General features: G+C 30.7%; 2 protein-coding genes across 5 annotated transcripts; both read right to left on the reverse strand.

Moving 5' to 3' along the window:
- Window positions 1-1086: 1086 nt before the first annotated feature.
- Window positions 1087-7758, reverse strand: LOC136997533 (uncharacterized). 4 transcript variants are annotated; one of them, XM_067348446.1, is made up of 9 exons: window positions 7542-7751; window positions 4812-4844; window positions 4593-4719; window positions 4141-4469; window positions 3404-3701; window positions 2522-2578; window positions 1910-2048; window positions 1550-1712; window positions 1087-1371 (listed from the first exon to the last, which is right to left on the reverse strand). In XM_067348446.1, the coding sequence occupies exons 3-9, from the start codon at window positions 4697-4699 to the stop codon at window positions 1136-1138; spliced, it is 1329 nt and encodes a 442-aa protein (XP_067204547.1). In that variant the 5' UTR covers window positions 4700-4719; window positions 4812-4844; window positions 7542-7751; the 3' UTR covers window positions 1087-1135. The 4 variants fall into 4 exon arrangements, with proteins under 4 accessions (XP_067204547.1, XP_067204545.1, XP_067204548.1 ...); XM_067348444.1 differs by having other exon boundaries at window positions 4812-4897; XM_067348447.1 differs by having other exon boundaries at window positions 1087-1259; window positions 4812-7758.
- Window positions 7759-8716: 958 nt separating this feature from the next.
- Window positions 8717-10532, reverse strand: LOC136997534 (uncharacterized). The gene has a single exon (XM_067348448.1). It carries the CDS (start codon window positions 10511-10513, stop codon window positions 9965-9967), a length of 549 nt encoding a protein of 182 aa, XP_067204549.1. The 5' UTR covers window positions 10514-10532; the 3' UTR covers window positions 8717-9964.
- Between the last annotated feature and the right edge of the window lie 9103 nt (window positions 10533-19635).

Genomic DNA, 19635 nt, shown 5'->3' on the forward strand with positions numbered 1-19635 from the left:
TGTAAGTAAAATATATTTTTAATATCTATGAGATTAAAAATTTTAATAACATGTAATACACGCTCAACCTTTAAAAATTTAGAAAAATATATCTTTAGTATAATATCTGTTTTTTGTGCTCTAATTATAACTTATTGATATAAGATTATACATATAAACAAAAAATAAGTAGTAAAAAGTAAATTTATTTTTTTTAATTATTTATTTTTAATTATTACATATGTATGCACCAGTGCCGGATCTACACATAAGCTAGATAAGCTACAGCTTAGGGCCTTACATTATAAAGGGGCCTTCTTAGTATAGAAAAGATTTTTAAAAATGTATTTTTTGTTAATAAGATGGGGGCCTCCTTAAGATCATAGCTTAGGGGCCACAAAATCGTACATTCGACCCTGGTATGCACCATTAATAACCCTGATAGCCACCTGTCTGTGTTGTTGCTGCCACGTTGCCGAAAACAAAGGGCATTAGTTTTCAGCAAATTTAGAACAAGGTGTGTGAGTCATTTGCCTCTGGTATGATATCACATGAATTCAGCATGTGTTGCTGTCAAGTTGCTATGTGTTTGCTGCAATGGTTTATCGCTGTACATAAAGAGCAAAATGACAGCAAGTTGCCAACAACACATGCCGAGTCATAAATTACAGCAAAAATTCAACAGCGTGTCGAAAACGGTTAAATATATTTTTTGCACCCTTACTCTTTTCAAACATATAAAATAATAAGTAAATAAATCCTCCTTTTTGTTATCACCAGAAAGAAAAATTTCCTTATTTATTATTTGACATATATATTATATATATATATAATAGATATGTAAAATAATAAATAAGTAAATTCTTCTTTCTAGTGATAACAAAAAGAAGGATTTATTTACTTATTATTTTATATGTTTGAAAAGAGTAAGGGTTTCAAACGGATACACACACACACACAGCAAAAATATCGAAAATATAATCCGATCGGCAAATATAAACTTGTATTACTAAAATAATTATAAAAAATTTTTTAACTTTTAAGTGAAATTAATCGGGATAAGAAATGATAGGATAAATAAATTGTTGCAATTGAAAATTATGCATATATATTGAAAAATATTTTATTTCTGGTCATTACTATCTAATCATCATCATCATCCTTCTTCTTCTTCTTCTTTTCTATTGCTTATTTCTTCTTCCTCTTCTCTGTTTCTTGTGCCAAATATGGCATCTGCTTCCTCGCGCCGCCTTGTTCGGCGACCTGTCTCTCCTGGTTGTCTACGAACAGAATTTCGCAGTCGTTGTTTAGCGAATCTTATGGATTCTTTCACAGCATCATAAAATTTTTGTTGGTCAGGTACCGCAAAATAAGGGCTGTTTGCTACCGCTTCTAAATTTATGAACAGAATAATAACAAAAAAACGTTAAGAAGGAATATATTCCAGTGATTATAAATATTTCATAAATTGAAAACAAGTTGAATATTGTAATAAGTGATACAAGATTTGTTTTTCAATTTTTATTCTTTCAATGCCATTTTAATAATATTATAAATAAAAATATATTACCATATACTGCATATAATAACTGAGTATTATAAAGTTCGAGATTCCGGTCCTTTTCGCCCCATAAGGAATATTTATTTAATGCTTCGTCCGTTATTATTTGTTTCATGCAAAATTTTACACTTTCGTCCAAAGTTTGTCCTCCCAAGTATTTGAGATATGTCACCTAAAATACATTGTATAGGATAATGTAAATATGATAATGTATTTAATTTCTACACAATGACAAGGAAAAAAAATTATATATGAAACAAAATAGAATTCTGTGTTCTGGGAAACACTAGAATATCTATAAAGATTCTTTATATATTCATGTCATTACTATAATATGATTACTGTAATATATTATGCTTTAAGACCTACCACTTCGTTGTACTGTTCTTCGTCAATATTGTCGAAGTTCTGCACTTCTTTGACGGATTTTAATGGAATACAGTGTGGTTTCATTGGCATTTTATTGCTTTGCTTTTTTAACAGTTTATCAAGTTTTTGGGTGATGGTTCTGAAACAGAGTATAATAGCCTAGAGAGTATTAATAATAGTAACATCCTCATCTTAAAAATTAAAACGGTTAACATTTTTTCTAGCCATTTATAGTATTTTTATAACATTAATATCTATGTATTCGATCACAAATGCATAAATAAAAAGAAAAAGGGCATTTCTATACATGATTTAAATAAAGTTTGATCTATGAAGGCTTCCTAGTTTCATCTTTTAGTCATTATCGTGCAATAATGTTACGTTGCAAAATACTGTTTAATCGGCAAGTTTAGGACACAATAGTGTCGAAAAGAATACTCTGATTACAGTAACAATAAAAGTTTATATTATATTATACAGGATGTATAAAAAGTATCGGATTAATTTTGACTATGACCGCATGTACCGTATATAAGACATTTTCATTATTCACATACACATATACATATATACTTTAATATTATTATCAAAATACATATGCAGAAAGCTTACATGAAATCTTCTTTCGTCGGCATATTTTCTAGCTGCTTTCTCATGTTATTGAATTCCCTAAAACGTATAACATATTTATTTTTATTTCTTAGAAATAATATTATTTCTAAGAATTTATTTTTATCTACTATTTATCCAAAAATATCTATACATTCGCTGCATGTACATATATACAAAATGTGTAGTATTTATGTAACTTGTAGAATTATTTACGACTAAATTTGTGATTTTTTTTGGTTTTGGAACAAATACATGTCGAATTCTTCAATGTACTACAAGTATAAAACTAATCCCGTCATCACATTACTCAAAATGACTCAGATATCGATCATGTAACTTGAATTTTCCAGCTAATAGAAAACTGAAAGTGTCAAATAGTCAATATTATATTAACTTAAAGATATCTATATCTCTTAAGTTATGTGCGCAGACCACACAGAAAAACTATAAATGGCACATAACTGTTAAAACACGTAATAATTGAATTTTCCAGCTAATAGAAAACTGAAAGTGTCAAATAGTCAATATTATATTAACTTAAAGATATCTATATCTCTTAAGTTATGTGCGCAGACCACACAGAAAAACTATTAATAGCTCATAAATGTTAAAACACGTAATAATTGAAACTTTAACCTTTTTTTCGTTTCTACCCTAATTGTTTTATGAACACTAATAACATTTTTAAATGTTTATTTCGTTTACCAGATCAGCTAATTTCAGTTAATTCGATCAAAAAATTATTGTATACAAAGAATAAAAGTCGTAACTAATGTACTAAAGGATATAACTATTAAACTGCGTTTATATATTTAAATCTATAGTCTTACATTTCAAAAGAAATTCAACATTTTATAAATAAATAGAAAAATTATCACTTGCCCTATTATAGCATTCCAATAATGCTGATGATCATGTTGTGTTGCATGCTCATGTTGTGTTGTTTCATGATAATTATCTCTTGAAGGATACGGATAGTCATATCCGTCATATCTATCATGCCGTTGATAGCGATAATTTCCCATAATAGTTTCAGAGTATCCTCCAGTGCATCCGCTTGTTTGCGGCATTTGTTGCAGACTTTGCAAATGTAACAGTGGATTTAGTGCTCCGGAATCATTAGGACGCACGCTTTGATCTTCGGTAAAAGTGGATGCTCTATTAGTGCTTTCGAGTTGCCCTGTAATAAGAATGAACTCATTATTAAAGATTTTTATAATTATAATATAAAACTATTTCAGAGACGTTACATTTGTTGATTGCAAAGATTTCACCTAAAAAATATTTCTTTTTTCTCAAACGTAAACAGTAAAATCAAAATTTTAAAATTAATTTTAAGACATCTCAACATTCCATTACATTAACATCCACGTAAATTACTTCTGTTTTCAAGGAATTGATTTCAATTGCATTTCAAATTTCAAGTGCATTATTTTTCAGTCAAATAATTAGTTTATAAACACATTTCTTTTACAAAGCTTTTCATATGGAAGGTCAAGACTTATGAAAAATAATGTACAGAAGATTCTGTTTCATTTGATCTCCTAAACAAATTAAGATATTTTTATAAATCATTACAGACATATTACATCTCACATGTCGAATATTAAGTGACATACCACCAACACGTGTAATGGAAGTTGAAGTTCCTGACATCAGTTGCGTGTAACTGCGGTCAACCGCAACTTTTTCATTCGTAACTGCTACGTCGTCTCTAATCGGTAAGGACCAAGATGACATGTTGCTTCTTTCTGACTCCTGACTTGGAAGAATCGTTGTAGAAGCGTCGTTTGGTGCATTGCGAATTTCATCGACATCTTTATCGAGATTAATTGGTTTCTCTGTTTCTGGTTTTTTTTTCTTTTTTAACGACGGTGCTTCGTCCTGACTTGAAGTTGTCACATACCTCTTTGGTTTTGTAATATTCCTCGTAGGACGTTGAATGTTTCTGCAATTCAATATTTTATTCTATTACTAGAAATTTTTTTAAATTACTATTTTTTCCAATATCTGCAATAAATTTTCGTAATATCAATAAAAGATAGTTCATAATATCAACTACAGTACTTACTGACTTAAACGAAATTGTTTCAACTTCTGAACCTTATAGTTAGCAACTCCAGCCTTAGAAAAGAATGCTTGTTTACGACGTATATGAGTTTTGCGTTGGTTATTCATCTTTCAATGAGTCTCACTACCTTTAAATGTATATAAAAAAAAAAAGAATTTAAAAAAGTTAAACTCTATGCACAAAATTCCATTTAAATGCCGCAGTAAATACTTTTATCACCTTTTTAATGGCGATTTCTACTGTTCTTATCAGCTATCAAACATTTTGTTGCGTACAAATATTACAGATTTTTAAATGGATTATCTCTGCATTGATAAGAGAAATCAATATCATCATATTTTGACAATGTAATTTATACGCTTGACCAATGCATTAATAGACGTATCTTGTTTAATTTTATTTACACAAAATTAGTAATATAATTTATACACTAATAAAATATAATACAGTAAGGAACTTGTAAGAGTGGAATATGTACAGTGTTACGAATAATATTACTATGTTAGAATACTATACAAGTTTTATATATAATTTGAGTTATTTCGAGGAAACATTCATTCATTACTTTTATTTAATAATATTGGATTGTGTATATACTCATGTTTTTGCTCTTTTATTTTTCATTATCTCCTTTAGTGTTTCTTTGTTACTGTAGGTTCCTATAAAAGTAAGTTCCTATAAAAGAACTGATATAACATATTCACCAGGAACCGGCTTATCGGTTTCGGAATCACTGCTGGAATCAGAACTCTCGTCATCAATAGTTTTCCAATATAACATCATGTAACATTTTGCCCGCACATCAGTAATAGGTATTACATAAAAATCGCTTGATAACGCAGAGCATTTATAAATATCTAATGATGATGATGAAATACCCACATCATAAAAATCTTCCATAATTTCGAATTTCTTTACCACAAAATGGTACGTTTCATTCATTTCTAATATGTTTTCGATGACACATACTGAAGAATCCTTTAAAATACAACATTTGTTGCCAAGTGAAGTAACATTAAAATACATACTTCCGGTTTGTATCTTTGTGTACTGTTGACAATGTGTAGGAGAAAATCCTAATGGAAGAGGACCTTCGCCATGCCGGTCGAACATTTGTATAACTGTTGCATTACTGTGTGCGGAATGTTCTTTCCGCTCATGATTATTTATTTCCGCCTGTCTGAGGGCAAATTGCTGTAAAGCCTGATGAGGTTTTCTATACGAGCGTTTGAATAATTGCATATTATTTTCATACTTAAAAGCGGAAAAACTGTCAAGCGGACCAAAGCGTTTGACATCTGCCACCAGGTGTAGCAAAGCATGCACATTGTATGACATAAAAGAAAGTTTATAGAAAACTTGACATTTTTCAACAAATTTTTTAAGTGCTACTTCTGCACACTGTAACAGAGACATATTCGAAAATGTGTTACTGCAAAGCGTACGAATTGCTGTATGTAGAAATAATAAATGAATATATGTTTGTTTTTCCATAATGCCAAGCATTACTGTAGGCCCAGTATATAAAATGAACTGTCGTCCCTCTGTGGCTTTATAATCCGAATAGTCGCTCAATGACCTAGGTTTTCTGGCGAAGTCCCGTGGACAATAATGGGAAAGAAGTTCAAGTCGTTTTGATACTACATCTAGGTTTCGGCCTGATAATTTTGTCTTTTTACCATATTTGCCCGTAATCCACGCCGTTAACAATTTCTTCACGACTCCTATACACACTAAGTGCATATAGTCTACGGGAACTTGTGTTACCATTCCCATAGGTAATCGGGATAAAGGGCTTTTTCCTTTATGATGATCGCGGTCTGTCATCCGAATGTACTCTTCATCGGTTCTTAAACGATGATTCGTACCTAAGAAGATCATTCGTTGCTCATATCGTATGCCGACAACTTTACATTTTCCGCATGCATGACTCGATGTGTGCCCATAATGATTTAATAACCAAGAACGTGCTGGAGCATCTGCGATGAATGCTCTCAGTGTAGTGGGAATTTGTTGATGACTAAATGTTAATTTGGATCGGCCAAATTTGCATTGTCCCACATTTGTTTAATTTCGCGCCGTCGGTACTCCAGTCTATTTCAAGAACGGAAGGAATCTGATTCGGTGGAGTTTTCTTCAGAATATTATTAATGCCTTTTTCAAAACCAATATGAAGGTATTGTCCTGGGTACATTGAACAAACTGCAATTCTGTCACGCGGCGTATTAAGTAATGATCTTGTATCTTTTGGTAGAAACGTATGGCATTTATGTGATCGTAATGTATTTAAGATTATATTCCCCTGTGTATGGGTCAGATTACATTTTATAAACGCTGATGCTAAAGATTCTTGAAATGTCTGATTTACAGTGTCCAAAGATATGTCATTATTGATTGTACTACTATAATCATTATCTACGATTGACATGTCATTGACTTCAAGATTTTGTTCACTTTCAACATGCATTAAATCATCATAAATATTTTCATTCGTATTTAACTCGATAGCAGAAGACACTGTTTCATTATTAGCAAGATTATCTGTTTCATTATTAGTAAGATTATCTGTCATGTCTACTGACAACATTAATTGTTCGGAATTACGCTGCTGTTCGTCGTAACATCTTGTTTGATAAAATCGCCTCATTTGCAACAGAACTCTTGATTGCCTCTTTGGCCCTAATTGAAAAATAGGCTTACGGCGTCTTTGAAATAAACTCATATTTAAAGATATGTTAATGTCCGACTAATATATATAAATTCTACAATATTATATCTGATTAGTGTATGTATTTTAATAATAGAGAATTATAATATTACAATAATATTGATAAGAATATTTACACAGGAGCGTATAATGGAAAATTTCGATAAAATATTGTACAATATGATATCAATTTTACATAACCTTACTTGCAGGAATTTATATTCAATTAAAAATCCAAATACCTGTACGGCCGTACTTATTGATAACGCAACGTATAGTTGACGTAGATATATATTCAAAGATGTATATTCAAAACTATCACTTTTGAATGTTAATAAAATATTGGTAAAAGCAATCTCGTGCTAATGCGTGCCAATGCGTGCCACGTGCCACACCTTTGACCGTTATATATAATCGTGGACTATGGATTGCTAGTTGGTGTACTAATAATAAAGATCTGTAGCGCCTTCATCTCCTAGTGGCAGAAATGTGAAACATACAAGTAAGACAGCAATACATATAATAGTAGAAGACGAGGAAAGGAATAAGTTATACGTCGTTGTGCCATACTTGCTCCACATTATGCGTTCACTCTAGAATATACATTTACAAAATTAACAAAATAATAATAATAATAATGGTTGCAAGACGCAATTAACATATTTAAGCAGTTTTTAACAATTTAATATATTTAAATAGTTTTTAACAAATATACGACAAAAGCACAGACATCATTATCTTTTTCTATCACCGTCATGTTGCTCTTATGTTGTCGAAAATGAATGACAAAGCAAAATGTTTTTCATGAATAGAAGTCATTTTGTTGGCAACAAAATGAGCAACAGTTGCTCTCCGTTTGCTCTGAATCTGCTGACACGAAATGTTTCAAATCTGCCCTCGTGTTGTTGAATACATATGACTATGCATTACGTTTTTAGCAAATATACAGCAACTAGTCGAAAATTCATGCTCAGCATTAAGTTGCATGATTTTGCAAAACATGCTTGGCTATCAGGGAATTTTATACAATGTTAATAATATTATAATTATTGTTATAACTGGCATATAATACATATATTTTTGTATTATATACTATATATATTACTTATATATTTGTTTAATATACTTGTTTTAATATTATTATATTAACATAATGCTATTGAAACTGTTAATACTACTGATATACGTATATAATAAATAATACGTACATAATAAAATCTAGAAAGAAATCTTAGAAAGAAATTAACTCAAATTAACTTAAACTATTTAATATTGCAAATTCAATTTTCATAAACTTAATTTTTTAATTTTTAACTTAACGTAAATAGATATCTTTGCACATTTGCATTTTTTAAAACCATATTATTACATATACCTAACATATGTATAGAGAGAGAGAGAGAGAGAGAGAGACAGGGAGAAAATCTATCTTATAAATATACATATGTCAAACAATATTAGTTGGCACATTTATGAAATATTTTCCTTGTCTACATCTCTCTCTTTAACATCTACATCTCTTAATTTGTTAAAAAGTGAAAGCACTTTATATTTAGTTGTGTTCTTACGTGATTTTGTGCCACAATCTGGATGAATATTTAAAAAATATTTTTGCATAAATTCTAAAGTACATCCACATTGCATAGGATATTCCATATTGAAGACATAGTATGAAGACATTAACATTTCTAGAGCTTCATAAAAACAATATGTCCTGTCAATTTGTGTTGCTTCTATAAATAAATAGAACATTCGGCGTTCCATATCATCTGTAACACACAATCAATCACGTACACATATAAAAATGTGACTGTAACTAAAAATTTTTAAACTAAGAATTATAAGATAAAATAACATATTACCTATGATTACAATGCATGGTGCAGCAATAGGTGCTTCTATTTCTTTCAAGGTTGTCCCCTCCTAAACAATAAATTAGTTTACACTTATAAAGTCATATAATATAATTAACAAAGTTATATATATATGTTTTAATGAGACTTACAGGATATGTTTTACATAATATATAAAAGTCTTCTTTAAAATGCTTCATAATAATTTTGATTAATTTAAGCTCTGTTAGCTCAGTTGAATTAATGATTTCTTTATAGTTTTTTAAACGTCCATAGGTAATTATTTTTTCCTGTTTCTTCAACATTTGTTCTTTCAATACAGTAATAGAGTGTCTTATTAATTTGTGGTAATGCCAGAATATATATTTTTTTTGTAGAAGTATTGGCCATGAATTTTTAATATCTTTTATCGTAGGTGATTTATGGACGTCATTAAGAAACAATCTTTGTGCAGGAAATGTTATTTCAAGATATGAATAAATTTTCTTTTGAGTCTCAGGATCATTTTCTAGAGCATCTGAAAGGTTACTTCTCGTAAAAATTCAGTTTTTTCTTCTATAGTATTTTCTGTTTCTGATTCAACATAATTGTCAGGCTGCCAATTACTGCATCCAGCTTTAGCAGATAAAACTTTTCGTTGTTTTTTTAATGGTATGTTTAAACTACGGCTTAAAGATCTTTTCATGTGTGGTCTATTAAGATAGCAATTTCTATCACGAAGTTTTAAGTATAATGTATAACTTCCATCTCCGAAACTTTTACCTTCTTCATCCATATCCTTGAATGTTTGAGGATACTTTTCGATGACCTTTTTAGCTGTGATTTTGAATGCCTTGGATGGAATGAATTCTTGCACATTTCTCATCTCGGATACGATTTACAACAGCATGTATTATATATTTGTTGCGATTTCCTGCTTCTAATTCTTTAAGCACTGTAGATTCCAAATTGTGCCAAGGTATACGAAAGCTTGTCCAAACGTCATTATTATTCAATTGTACATTATGTGATACAGTTTTTGGCGATGAAAGATGTCGTGTACTTGATGAGGATGAAAAAGTAGACATGGAATCTACACTTAGGGTATCGCAGGATGCCATATTGTGTAATTCTGTTTCATTTTGAGGTAACCAAAATTCTTCTGCTTGCAATAACATAAAAGTTTCGCCAGAACAAAACTTTAAAACATCATTATCGTCAATATTTGTACCATCTTTTTCCATAACAAGAGTTGAACCGTTAATACCAAGCTTGCTGTTACTTTTTGCAATAAGTTCAGATAACATAGTATCAGATTGATTAATTACTAATGAGATTTTTTGTTTTCTATTAGCCGACCAAACTTTGAACAAATAAGACATCTACACAACAGAAAACATATACATATGTTATACATAATACTAAAAATAATAAACAATAAGTATTACTAAAATATTACTTACATAATACATTATAATCTTATAGATCAAGAGGTGCGTACTTGAAAATATAAACGGCAATGGAATTTAACTGAGTTTCAAGGATAGGATGTGGGGCAAGTAAAAATAAAGAGATTTTGTCGATTTTATGTTCTTGACTTTCTTTAACTTCGAATTGCTCGTATACTCCAAAATCAGAATTATATACAATTTTTATTGTGGTACCCAGAAAATATACATCTGTATAAGAATTATTTATTAAAAAATATTTGATTTTGCATATGATAAAGTAATCGTAACAGTCTTTTCCTACGCAGATACACATATTTGTTTTATATGTAATGCCTTTGAAAGTAATTTGAGAAGCTATATATTTAAAATGTTCATTCTTTTTATCATAAAAATAATCCTTTATAACGGAGGAAATATTGTTATTAAAATTTTCCGGAACATATTCTTCTGCACTATCTGCTATTACTAAAGAACATTATGTACTTTTTGGAAGTTGACTTTGTAAAAGTTGATGTTTATATGTTAACATTTTTGTTATATTCTTATAATTTTGCAACTGTTTAATGATGTTTTTAAAATATTTGTGTTTACTTTCAAATCTTAATGTCCACAAGTGTTTAAGTGGACCAAATAATGCAATTAAAAAAGGATAGTGAGAAATATAATGGTGCTTTGGTCTTAATTTTATGTTTGGAAAACATTTTACTCTTAGCAATAAATATTCATTGATTTTTTCTTGCAATAAGGCAACTTGATCAAACGATAATGCACAAGCAAAACTCAAGGAACAAATTTCTCGAAGAAGCAGTATTAATAACCAAAGATCATTTTCAGTATTTTTAATTGAATCAAAGATAGCTAAAGGAAGTATCAATAATAATCTGTTAATTTGACTTGCAGTACCTGCAATTTTGACCGAATCTTTTATGAATGGAATGTTGTTGTATTTATTTTCATTTATAAATTTAATTTTTTGCAATCGAGAATTTAAAAAGTTATAATTAAACCATTTTTCTTTAATAAAATATTTAATACAATACATAAGATTGTAAGGAATAATACCTTCTAATAGATCATGAGCTATGCAGGGTGGTAATCCCGGATTGCATACATGAAAATGATTGAGTTTATTCAAAGGTGAATCTTGCTTTATACCTTTTACGATTTTCATAGTTTGTTCCGCTTGTTTCACATATAAATTGTAACTGTCGGGATTTCTATTTATATTTTTACATACATATGTTAATTGTAATTGACTTTGAGTTATGTCACAAAAACGGCAAAAATATTCTGAGGAATTAAAATTTTCTGTAAAGCCACCTATTTGATGACTTCCTAAAGGTCCGTTTATACATATCCGTACCGTGTCCGTACCGTACCGGCAAGATTCGATATGAGTATTTACACATATCCGGCTCGCATCCGTGAATATTTTGAAACATCAGTCTTGAGACATACATCTGAACTGTGAACATGGCAGAGCTATCGATAAACGAATTAGCGGTAATAGTATTAATTTTAGACGAAGAGAAATCTTTAAAAAAAAAAAAAACGGATTTTATGGGTTTATAAAGCATGGACAAACGAAAAACAAAAGGTGAATTTTTTACATTTTACATATAAAGAATTGGTTGATGATGCAACTAAATTTTATCAATATTTTAGAATGTCAGAACATGCTTTTAATGTGTTACTCAATTTAATTGATAATAAAATACGAAAACAATATACAAGATGGAGAGAACCGGCTAGCGAAAACACGTTCCTACATATGTATAAATTTTTGAAGAGAATTGTGTATTTTTTTTTCAAATAAAATAATGTTTAATGAATATAACAATTTATTTCTAAAATAATATTTATCATGAGTAAAATTACCTGGTTGGTCAAGTTCTTGAGAAATACTCTGCCACAGTTTTTCTTTATAAATTCCATCAAGATATTTTGGATGGGAAAGATCGTATAATTCGATGTGTTGTTGCACTAATTTTATCAATTTTGTTGAAATAATTTTATCTTAATCCATTTCTTAATTTTAAAAGAATGCTCTCGATATCGCAGATTGATACAAAATGAGACTCAAAAATCTGAATGCTACACTGAAGCCTATTTACATTTGTCAGTACCGGCACGTTCAGTGCCGTCCGGTCCGTGAAAATATCGTCGCCAACGATATCTGCGGTGCCGGTACGGACACGGACGGCACGGATACGGAATAGTGTAAATACTTACATTTAATCATATGGAATCGAATCTAGCATCTGTGCACGGACGTGTACGGTACGGACACGGTACGGATACGGTACGGATATGTATAAACGGACCTTAAATACTTACATTTAATCATATGGAATCGAATCTAGCATCCGTGCACGGACGTGTACGGTACGGACACGGTACGGATACGGTACGGATATGTATAAACAGACCTTAAATTGTCACCTAACATAGCTACTATAGTACCAATGAAATTAATTGGTTTATTTGCAACAGAAATAACTATTCCATTTTTCTCTAAATTTTTTAAATTATTTATTAAAGGTTCCATAACCTTCTTCCAACCAAAATACGTGATATATTTTTCATAACACAGAAAAACAAGCTGTATATGTTCAACTTTTGACCTCAGGTAAGAAGGTATATTTTCAAGGATCATATATAGACCGACGAGTTTAAACTTTTTTTTTTATGTACCTAGTGGATTGCATATTTCAAATGCATCTTGATATAATATAATTTTTAATATATTTTTATTTCCATGAAAGAAATTATATTATTTTTTATTATATTACCACTTTGTATATCGGATAACACATTATTATTACAGGAATTATTGTAAGAATTATTATAAGAATTTAAGCAAAACTGTAGAATATTTGGATTAGTTAATAATACTTCTAAAGTTTTTAAAATTGGGATGTAATGGTAATAGCAGTGTTCGTGATTGTTATTAAATCCTAAATTTATTTGTACGGGCATTACAACCCAGTCAGCAAAGTCTGTTCGAACAGATATTGCCAAACGTCTGCTACAAATTTTTGTCAGCAGAAAGACTGCAGATTGTATACAAAATCTGTTACATCAGATGATGATAGCAGAATATCAGCAGAAATGTTACAAAACCTGCTGACATAATTTGACGGCAGATCAGTAGCAGAAACCGAGTAGAATTTGCTCGGAATTATTACAGCAGATTGGCGGCAGAAGCCGAGCAGGACCTGCGCAACGCAGTTTGATATCAGATTGACGGCAGAAATCGAGCAGGATCTGTATAATGCAGTTTGATGTCAGATTGGCGGCAGAAATCGAGCAAAATCTGCGCAATGCAATTTGATTGCCGCTATGCGGCGTGTTTCTTCGTATATAAACTCGTACTCAAAATTCATCTACAGTGCATATAAAGTGTGGCCAGTGGCTTAATAAAGCTTAACAGTTTAATACAATAATCTGATACAATCCCCATAAGAGATACAGAATATTAAACTGATTTTTGAAATTGAAAATGCGCTGCGAGTTGACCCGATATTCCAGTGATTTCGAGATTTTGCCTAATAAATTTATTAAAACATAAGTATTTTTTTGTCCCAATAAAGCAAATATATATTATATACTTTACATACCTCATTTACTACTTTTAATAAGCGAAACGAGAAATGTAAAATTGTAATGAAGCATTTAAATGCCGCTATTCCATTTAAATTGTGACGGCAGATTCTGCTCGATTTCTGCCGACAATCTGACATCAAATTATATTGCGCAGATCCTGCTCGTTTTCTGCCGCCAATCTGCTGTCAACCTATGTCGACAGTTTCTGTCGACAGAACACGAGCTTAATGCGGACACAGATGGCACCGTATTTGCTGCCAAGTTCTGAGCGAATCTGCTCGCAAACTGCCAGCAGGCTGCTAACATTTTGTTGACTGGGAATGTGAAAATGTTTTTGAAAATAAATATTTCTTGAGTAAGTACTTGTAAGACAACCATTTACAGGACTATAAATGTTTGAAAGAAAATCATGGCTACTTTGAAACATATCAGCGATTCTTTTTTTAATCTTATTTTGTAAATCACTATTATTTAAAGTAGTGACAAAGTGCTGTTGAGAAAGTTTGATCATGGATGATATCCCATCTACTATAGCTTGTAAAGTATGTTCTGTCAAAAAATATTTTGTAATTAAATTTAAATATAATTGTGAAATAGAGAGAGAGAGAGCTCTTACATAATCTACTGGAATATCATTGGAAAACTAATTCAAAGCAATACAATTATCACCAGTATCAATACAATTATCATTAATATTACAATCTAATTCGTTATGAGCATCATCAGCAATATTTAATTGCTTACACAAATTCATATTTGAGTGATGTCTACATATGTGTACTGCGTAATTACTGACTGTTTTAAAAAGTGTTTTATCAAAACAAGCTGGGTATCCACAATATATATCAATTTTACTTTGCCTTACGTGACGATATAAGTGTCTATTAAAATCTCTTCTACTTGTGAAACAGACATTACAATCTTTTTCTTTACAACGATAAATTACATCTATTTGTTTATTGCAATTTGTAGTGTGCCATCTAAGAATATGTTTTTTAAAGTTAAAATATCTGTTAAATTGTTTTCCGCAACCTCTAAAAAAACAAGTTATTTGTAAATGAGGCATGTTTTTATGCAAGATCTGATGCTTATTGTACAAAAGAATAGAAGGAAACGTGAAATTACACATTTGAATAACATTATTTATGTAGCGAAGAAAATGTTACGATTTCCTGAGGGATGCTTAAACAATTCAGCCTATTTCTTATATAAAACGCTTCTGTGCCAGAGCTTTCGGCGGCTCGGCCGCCAACGGGTAGTGATAGAACAGGAGGTGTCATCTCGGGAATCGGCCCGAAATGTGCAACTAATTCCGAGCGCTGCATTAATAGAATAAAATTTTTATTTAAAAATAAAAAATATTACTTTACGTTTCCACCATTTATCGCTATATTAATGAATTATTGTTATTTACAGATACTTCAATTACCTTTACAAATCCCATGTTTAAGAAATCTCACAATATTAAATTTGGCAAAGAGGAATATCAATTCTTTACTAAAGGAATTTGGTAATTTGCCTCTATTGGATCTTGATCTATCGTATAATAATCTCGGAAGATCTGAACAATCTGCATGGGAATGGTTAATGCAAGCTCCCATTAAAAATAATTTAACAAAACTAAAATTAATCCATAATTATGTAAGTTGTAATATCGAATTACTAAAATGTCATGATATCAACTGACAAAAATTAAATTATTTCTTAAAAAACAAGAACATTAAAATAACAGTTACTATTAACCGTTATTAATAAATTAACATTACTTATAGATCACTGCATTACCATTACAAATTAATAGTATGGAAAATTTACAAGAACTATTTTTATGTGAAAATATGATAAATAACTTACCAAAAGAGTTTGGTACGTTGCCGCGTTTAATAAAACTTAATTTAGCAAATAATTATCTTGGAAAAGCTACATGGGAATGGCTAGAAATGCCCATTAGAGATAATTTATTACAGTTAGACATATCTGGCAATTTTGTAAGTTACGCTATTTAGTTGCTGGCATTTTATTATTTTAACTGGTTAAATAAATTGTTATTTAAAAATAAAAAGTATAATTCTAATAGGATCATTTATTGAGATACTAACTATGTATTATTTTACATTTTACAGCTGACTGAATTTCCATTACAAATTACATGTTTGAAAAATCTACAGTTGTTAGACATAAGTAAAAATAAAATTAACTGCTTACCAAAGGAGTTAGGTACTATGCCTCACCTTACACATCTTTATCTCGCTTCTAATCATCTTGGAAGATCTGATTGCTATGCATGGGAATGGCTAGAGCAGGATGCAGTCGGAAATAAATTGTCAGAATTATATCTGTGTAACAATCTGGTAAGACTTGCACTATTTATTTATCAAAACATCATAAAAAGAACTTATAAAAATTATTATAAAAAAATGAAAAAGATTGGTTTATATTTATTATCTACTAATAAATTATAAAATTATAAATTATTTCTAGCTAACGGAATTACCATCACAAATCGGAAGATTAAATGCTTTAACTATTAGGTCCTTGAATAAGTTCTCGCTGTTTCTTAAAAGATGGCGTAGCGGCACTCTGTGCATGGAATTTCGTACGGAAACGCATCAGCTAAGTAGTACTATATGTAACCTCAAATTCTAGTAGATACAGTTTACCACAGTGTCAACCACGTGTTTAATTACCTATTGCGAAAATGTCTACTTTTGTGCCAAATAAAGTGTTTTTGCGGGGAATTTTATTGCACTGCTTTATTCAAAAGAAATCTGCAGCTGAAGCACACAGAATTCTTGTTGAAACATATGGTGACAATGCTCTGTCGAATACGACATGCAGAGACTGGTTTAGGCGCTTTAAAAATAATGACTTTGACCTTGAAGATAAAGAACGTTCTGGAGCACCGACAAAGTTTGAAGACGAAGAATTGGAGGCATTGCTTGATCTAGATCCATGTCAGACGCTAGTAGAGCTCGGGAAAACATTGCAAGTAGATGCGTCAACAGTTTCAAAACGTTTAAAAGCGTTAGGAATGATCCAAAAGCAAGGACATTGGGTGCCGTATGAGTTGAAGCCGAGAGACGTTGAACGACGTTTTCTCATGTGTGAATTGCTGCTTCAACGGCATAAAAGAAAAGGTTTTCTGCACCGTATCATCACTGGAAATGAAAAGTGGATACACTACGATAATCCTAAGCGTAGAAAATCGTGGGGTAAGCCCGGCCATGCATCAACATCGTCGGCAAAGCCGAATATCCATGGTTCGAAACTTCTGCTCTGCATTTGGTGGGATCAGCAGGGCGTAATTTATTATGAGCTGCTTAAACCTAATGAAACTATCACGGGAGCTCGCTATCGACTTCAGATGATGCGTTTGAGTCGAGCTCTAAAAGAAAAGCGGCCACTATACGGGCAGAGACACGACAAAGTCATTTTGTTACATGACAATGCTCGGCCACATGTGGCAAAACCAGTCAAAACTTACCTGGAAACGCTTCAATGGGAAGTTCTACCTCACCCGCCGTATTCACCGGACATAGCCCCCTCGGATTACCACTTGTTTCGGTCGATGGCGCATGGTTTGAGCGAGCAGCGCTTCCATTCTTTCGAAGAAACCGAAAAATGGGTCGATTCATGGATTGCGTCAAAAGATGAATCGTTTTTTCGACGGGGGATTCAATTACTGCCAGAAAGATGGGAGAAAGTGGTCTCTAATGATGGACAATACTTTGAGTAAAGTTATTGTAAGCCTTATATTTTAAATTAATGTTTTTTTTTAACAAAAAAAACAGCGAGAACTTATTCAAGGTCCTAATATTTTAAAGCTTGCCAGAAATAAATTAAAAAGTTTACCACAAAGTCTCGCAAATCTAAGAAATTTAGAACAGCTTGACTTGTACGAGAATGATTTGTCATATTTACCAGGAAATATAGCACATTTGTTGGCAGAAATAGATGTTGATAACAATCCATTTAATGATAATTTGACTACGAATTTGAAAGTAGCAAATCTTATAGAATACCCAGCTGACGTTATCGTGAAATCTAGGTTTGTTGCTACTATTTAGATGTATTTAATTATATTTAACTTGACTTTTGTGAAAAATACTGCATAAATCAAAATTGTTTAATATTTGTTTTAATATAATAATCGTTTGAATATTTGTAATAATTTTGCCAATTACAGATTAATTTGTACAAACCAATTACCAAAAGTATTGGCCAGATATTTGGAAGAAAATCAAAATTGCTTTTTTTGTGAAACTCCATTCTTTATTTATCACGAAAAGCGCTTCGTGAATAACTCTGATTATCACGAAATATTAGATGTTCAATTTAGTGGATCATCAAATATATAGTGAATGCAAGGTTTGAATGTTATGCTTGTTCGGCAAAATGTGCTGAAGAATATAAAATTTAAAAATATACAATTTTGTATACAATTTAAAATGTATCATATATAAAAATGATGATACTGACTAATGATAATTTATCTAATATCAATAAATAATGTATATACTCATCAAAGAATGTGACGATATATACAGCGTGTGTCAAAAGTTCCGGGATGGCTGGATAATTTGAAAAATACGCATCACAGAGGAAAATGATCTAAACAAAAGTTGTAGGATTTTTCTCGGGCAATCTGATGGTGACCTTAGATTTGGCCTTACCCGTGACCTTCAAGGTCAATTCAAGGTCAAATCAAATTTTTTGAATAGAAACCTCTATTTTTTATTCTAAAATCTAATAGCTGGTGTCAAGAGCTTTTCAAAACACTATAATGAAGTTATTTTTCATTAAGTACTTTTCGAGTTATGAGGCTTGAAAGTTACAGCATTTTGACATAAAATACAAAATATCTTGTAAAACATTCAATTTTCGGAAATCTTACCTTAATACTTTTAAGCACAAAATAATGAGACGAATCAATTGGTATAAAGAAAACACATTGGTTTTAAAAAAAAAGTATGCAGTTGCATGTTGCAAATTACATATTTTTTCTTGAAAGCAACTAGTAATTATACTTCTTAAGCACATAACATTGATATTTACAGTTTTTTTATTCTCTCTCTCTCTCTCTCTCTCTCTCTCCCCTCTCTCTTTTTTCTTTTCTTAATGTAATATATTTTTATAGTAGATAGAAACATTTTTTTGTGATTTTTGATACGTTTAACAATTGGATTAATTAAAAAATGCTTAACAGATGTAAAATTATTATTATCGAATGAAGTGCAAAATGTCTAACAGGTGTAGCATTGTTTATATTCTCACTTAATAAAATTAGTTTAATAAAATTTTGAAATTAAAATTTCTCTTGATACAATCATATATTGTTGTGTCAACATTATCATGCGAAAACATTATACTGTACATTTGAGATTGACAACAAAACAGTATTAAAACTATCCCATTGAACAGATGAATGTGTTTTGTGTTAATTTAAT

Source organism: Linepithema humile, chromosome 1, assembly GCF_040581485.1.
Source record: "Linepithema humile isolate Giens D197 chromosome 1, Lhum_UNIL_v1.0, whole genome shotgun sequence".
In the NCBI taxonomy this organism is placed as follows: domain Eukaryota; kingdom Metazoa; phylum Arthropoda; class Insecta; order Hymenoptera; family Formicidae; genus Linepithema; species Linepithema humile.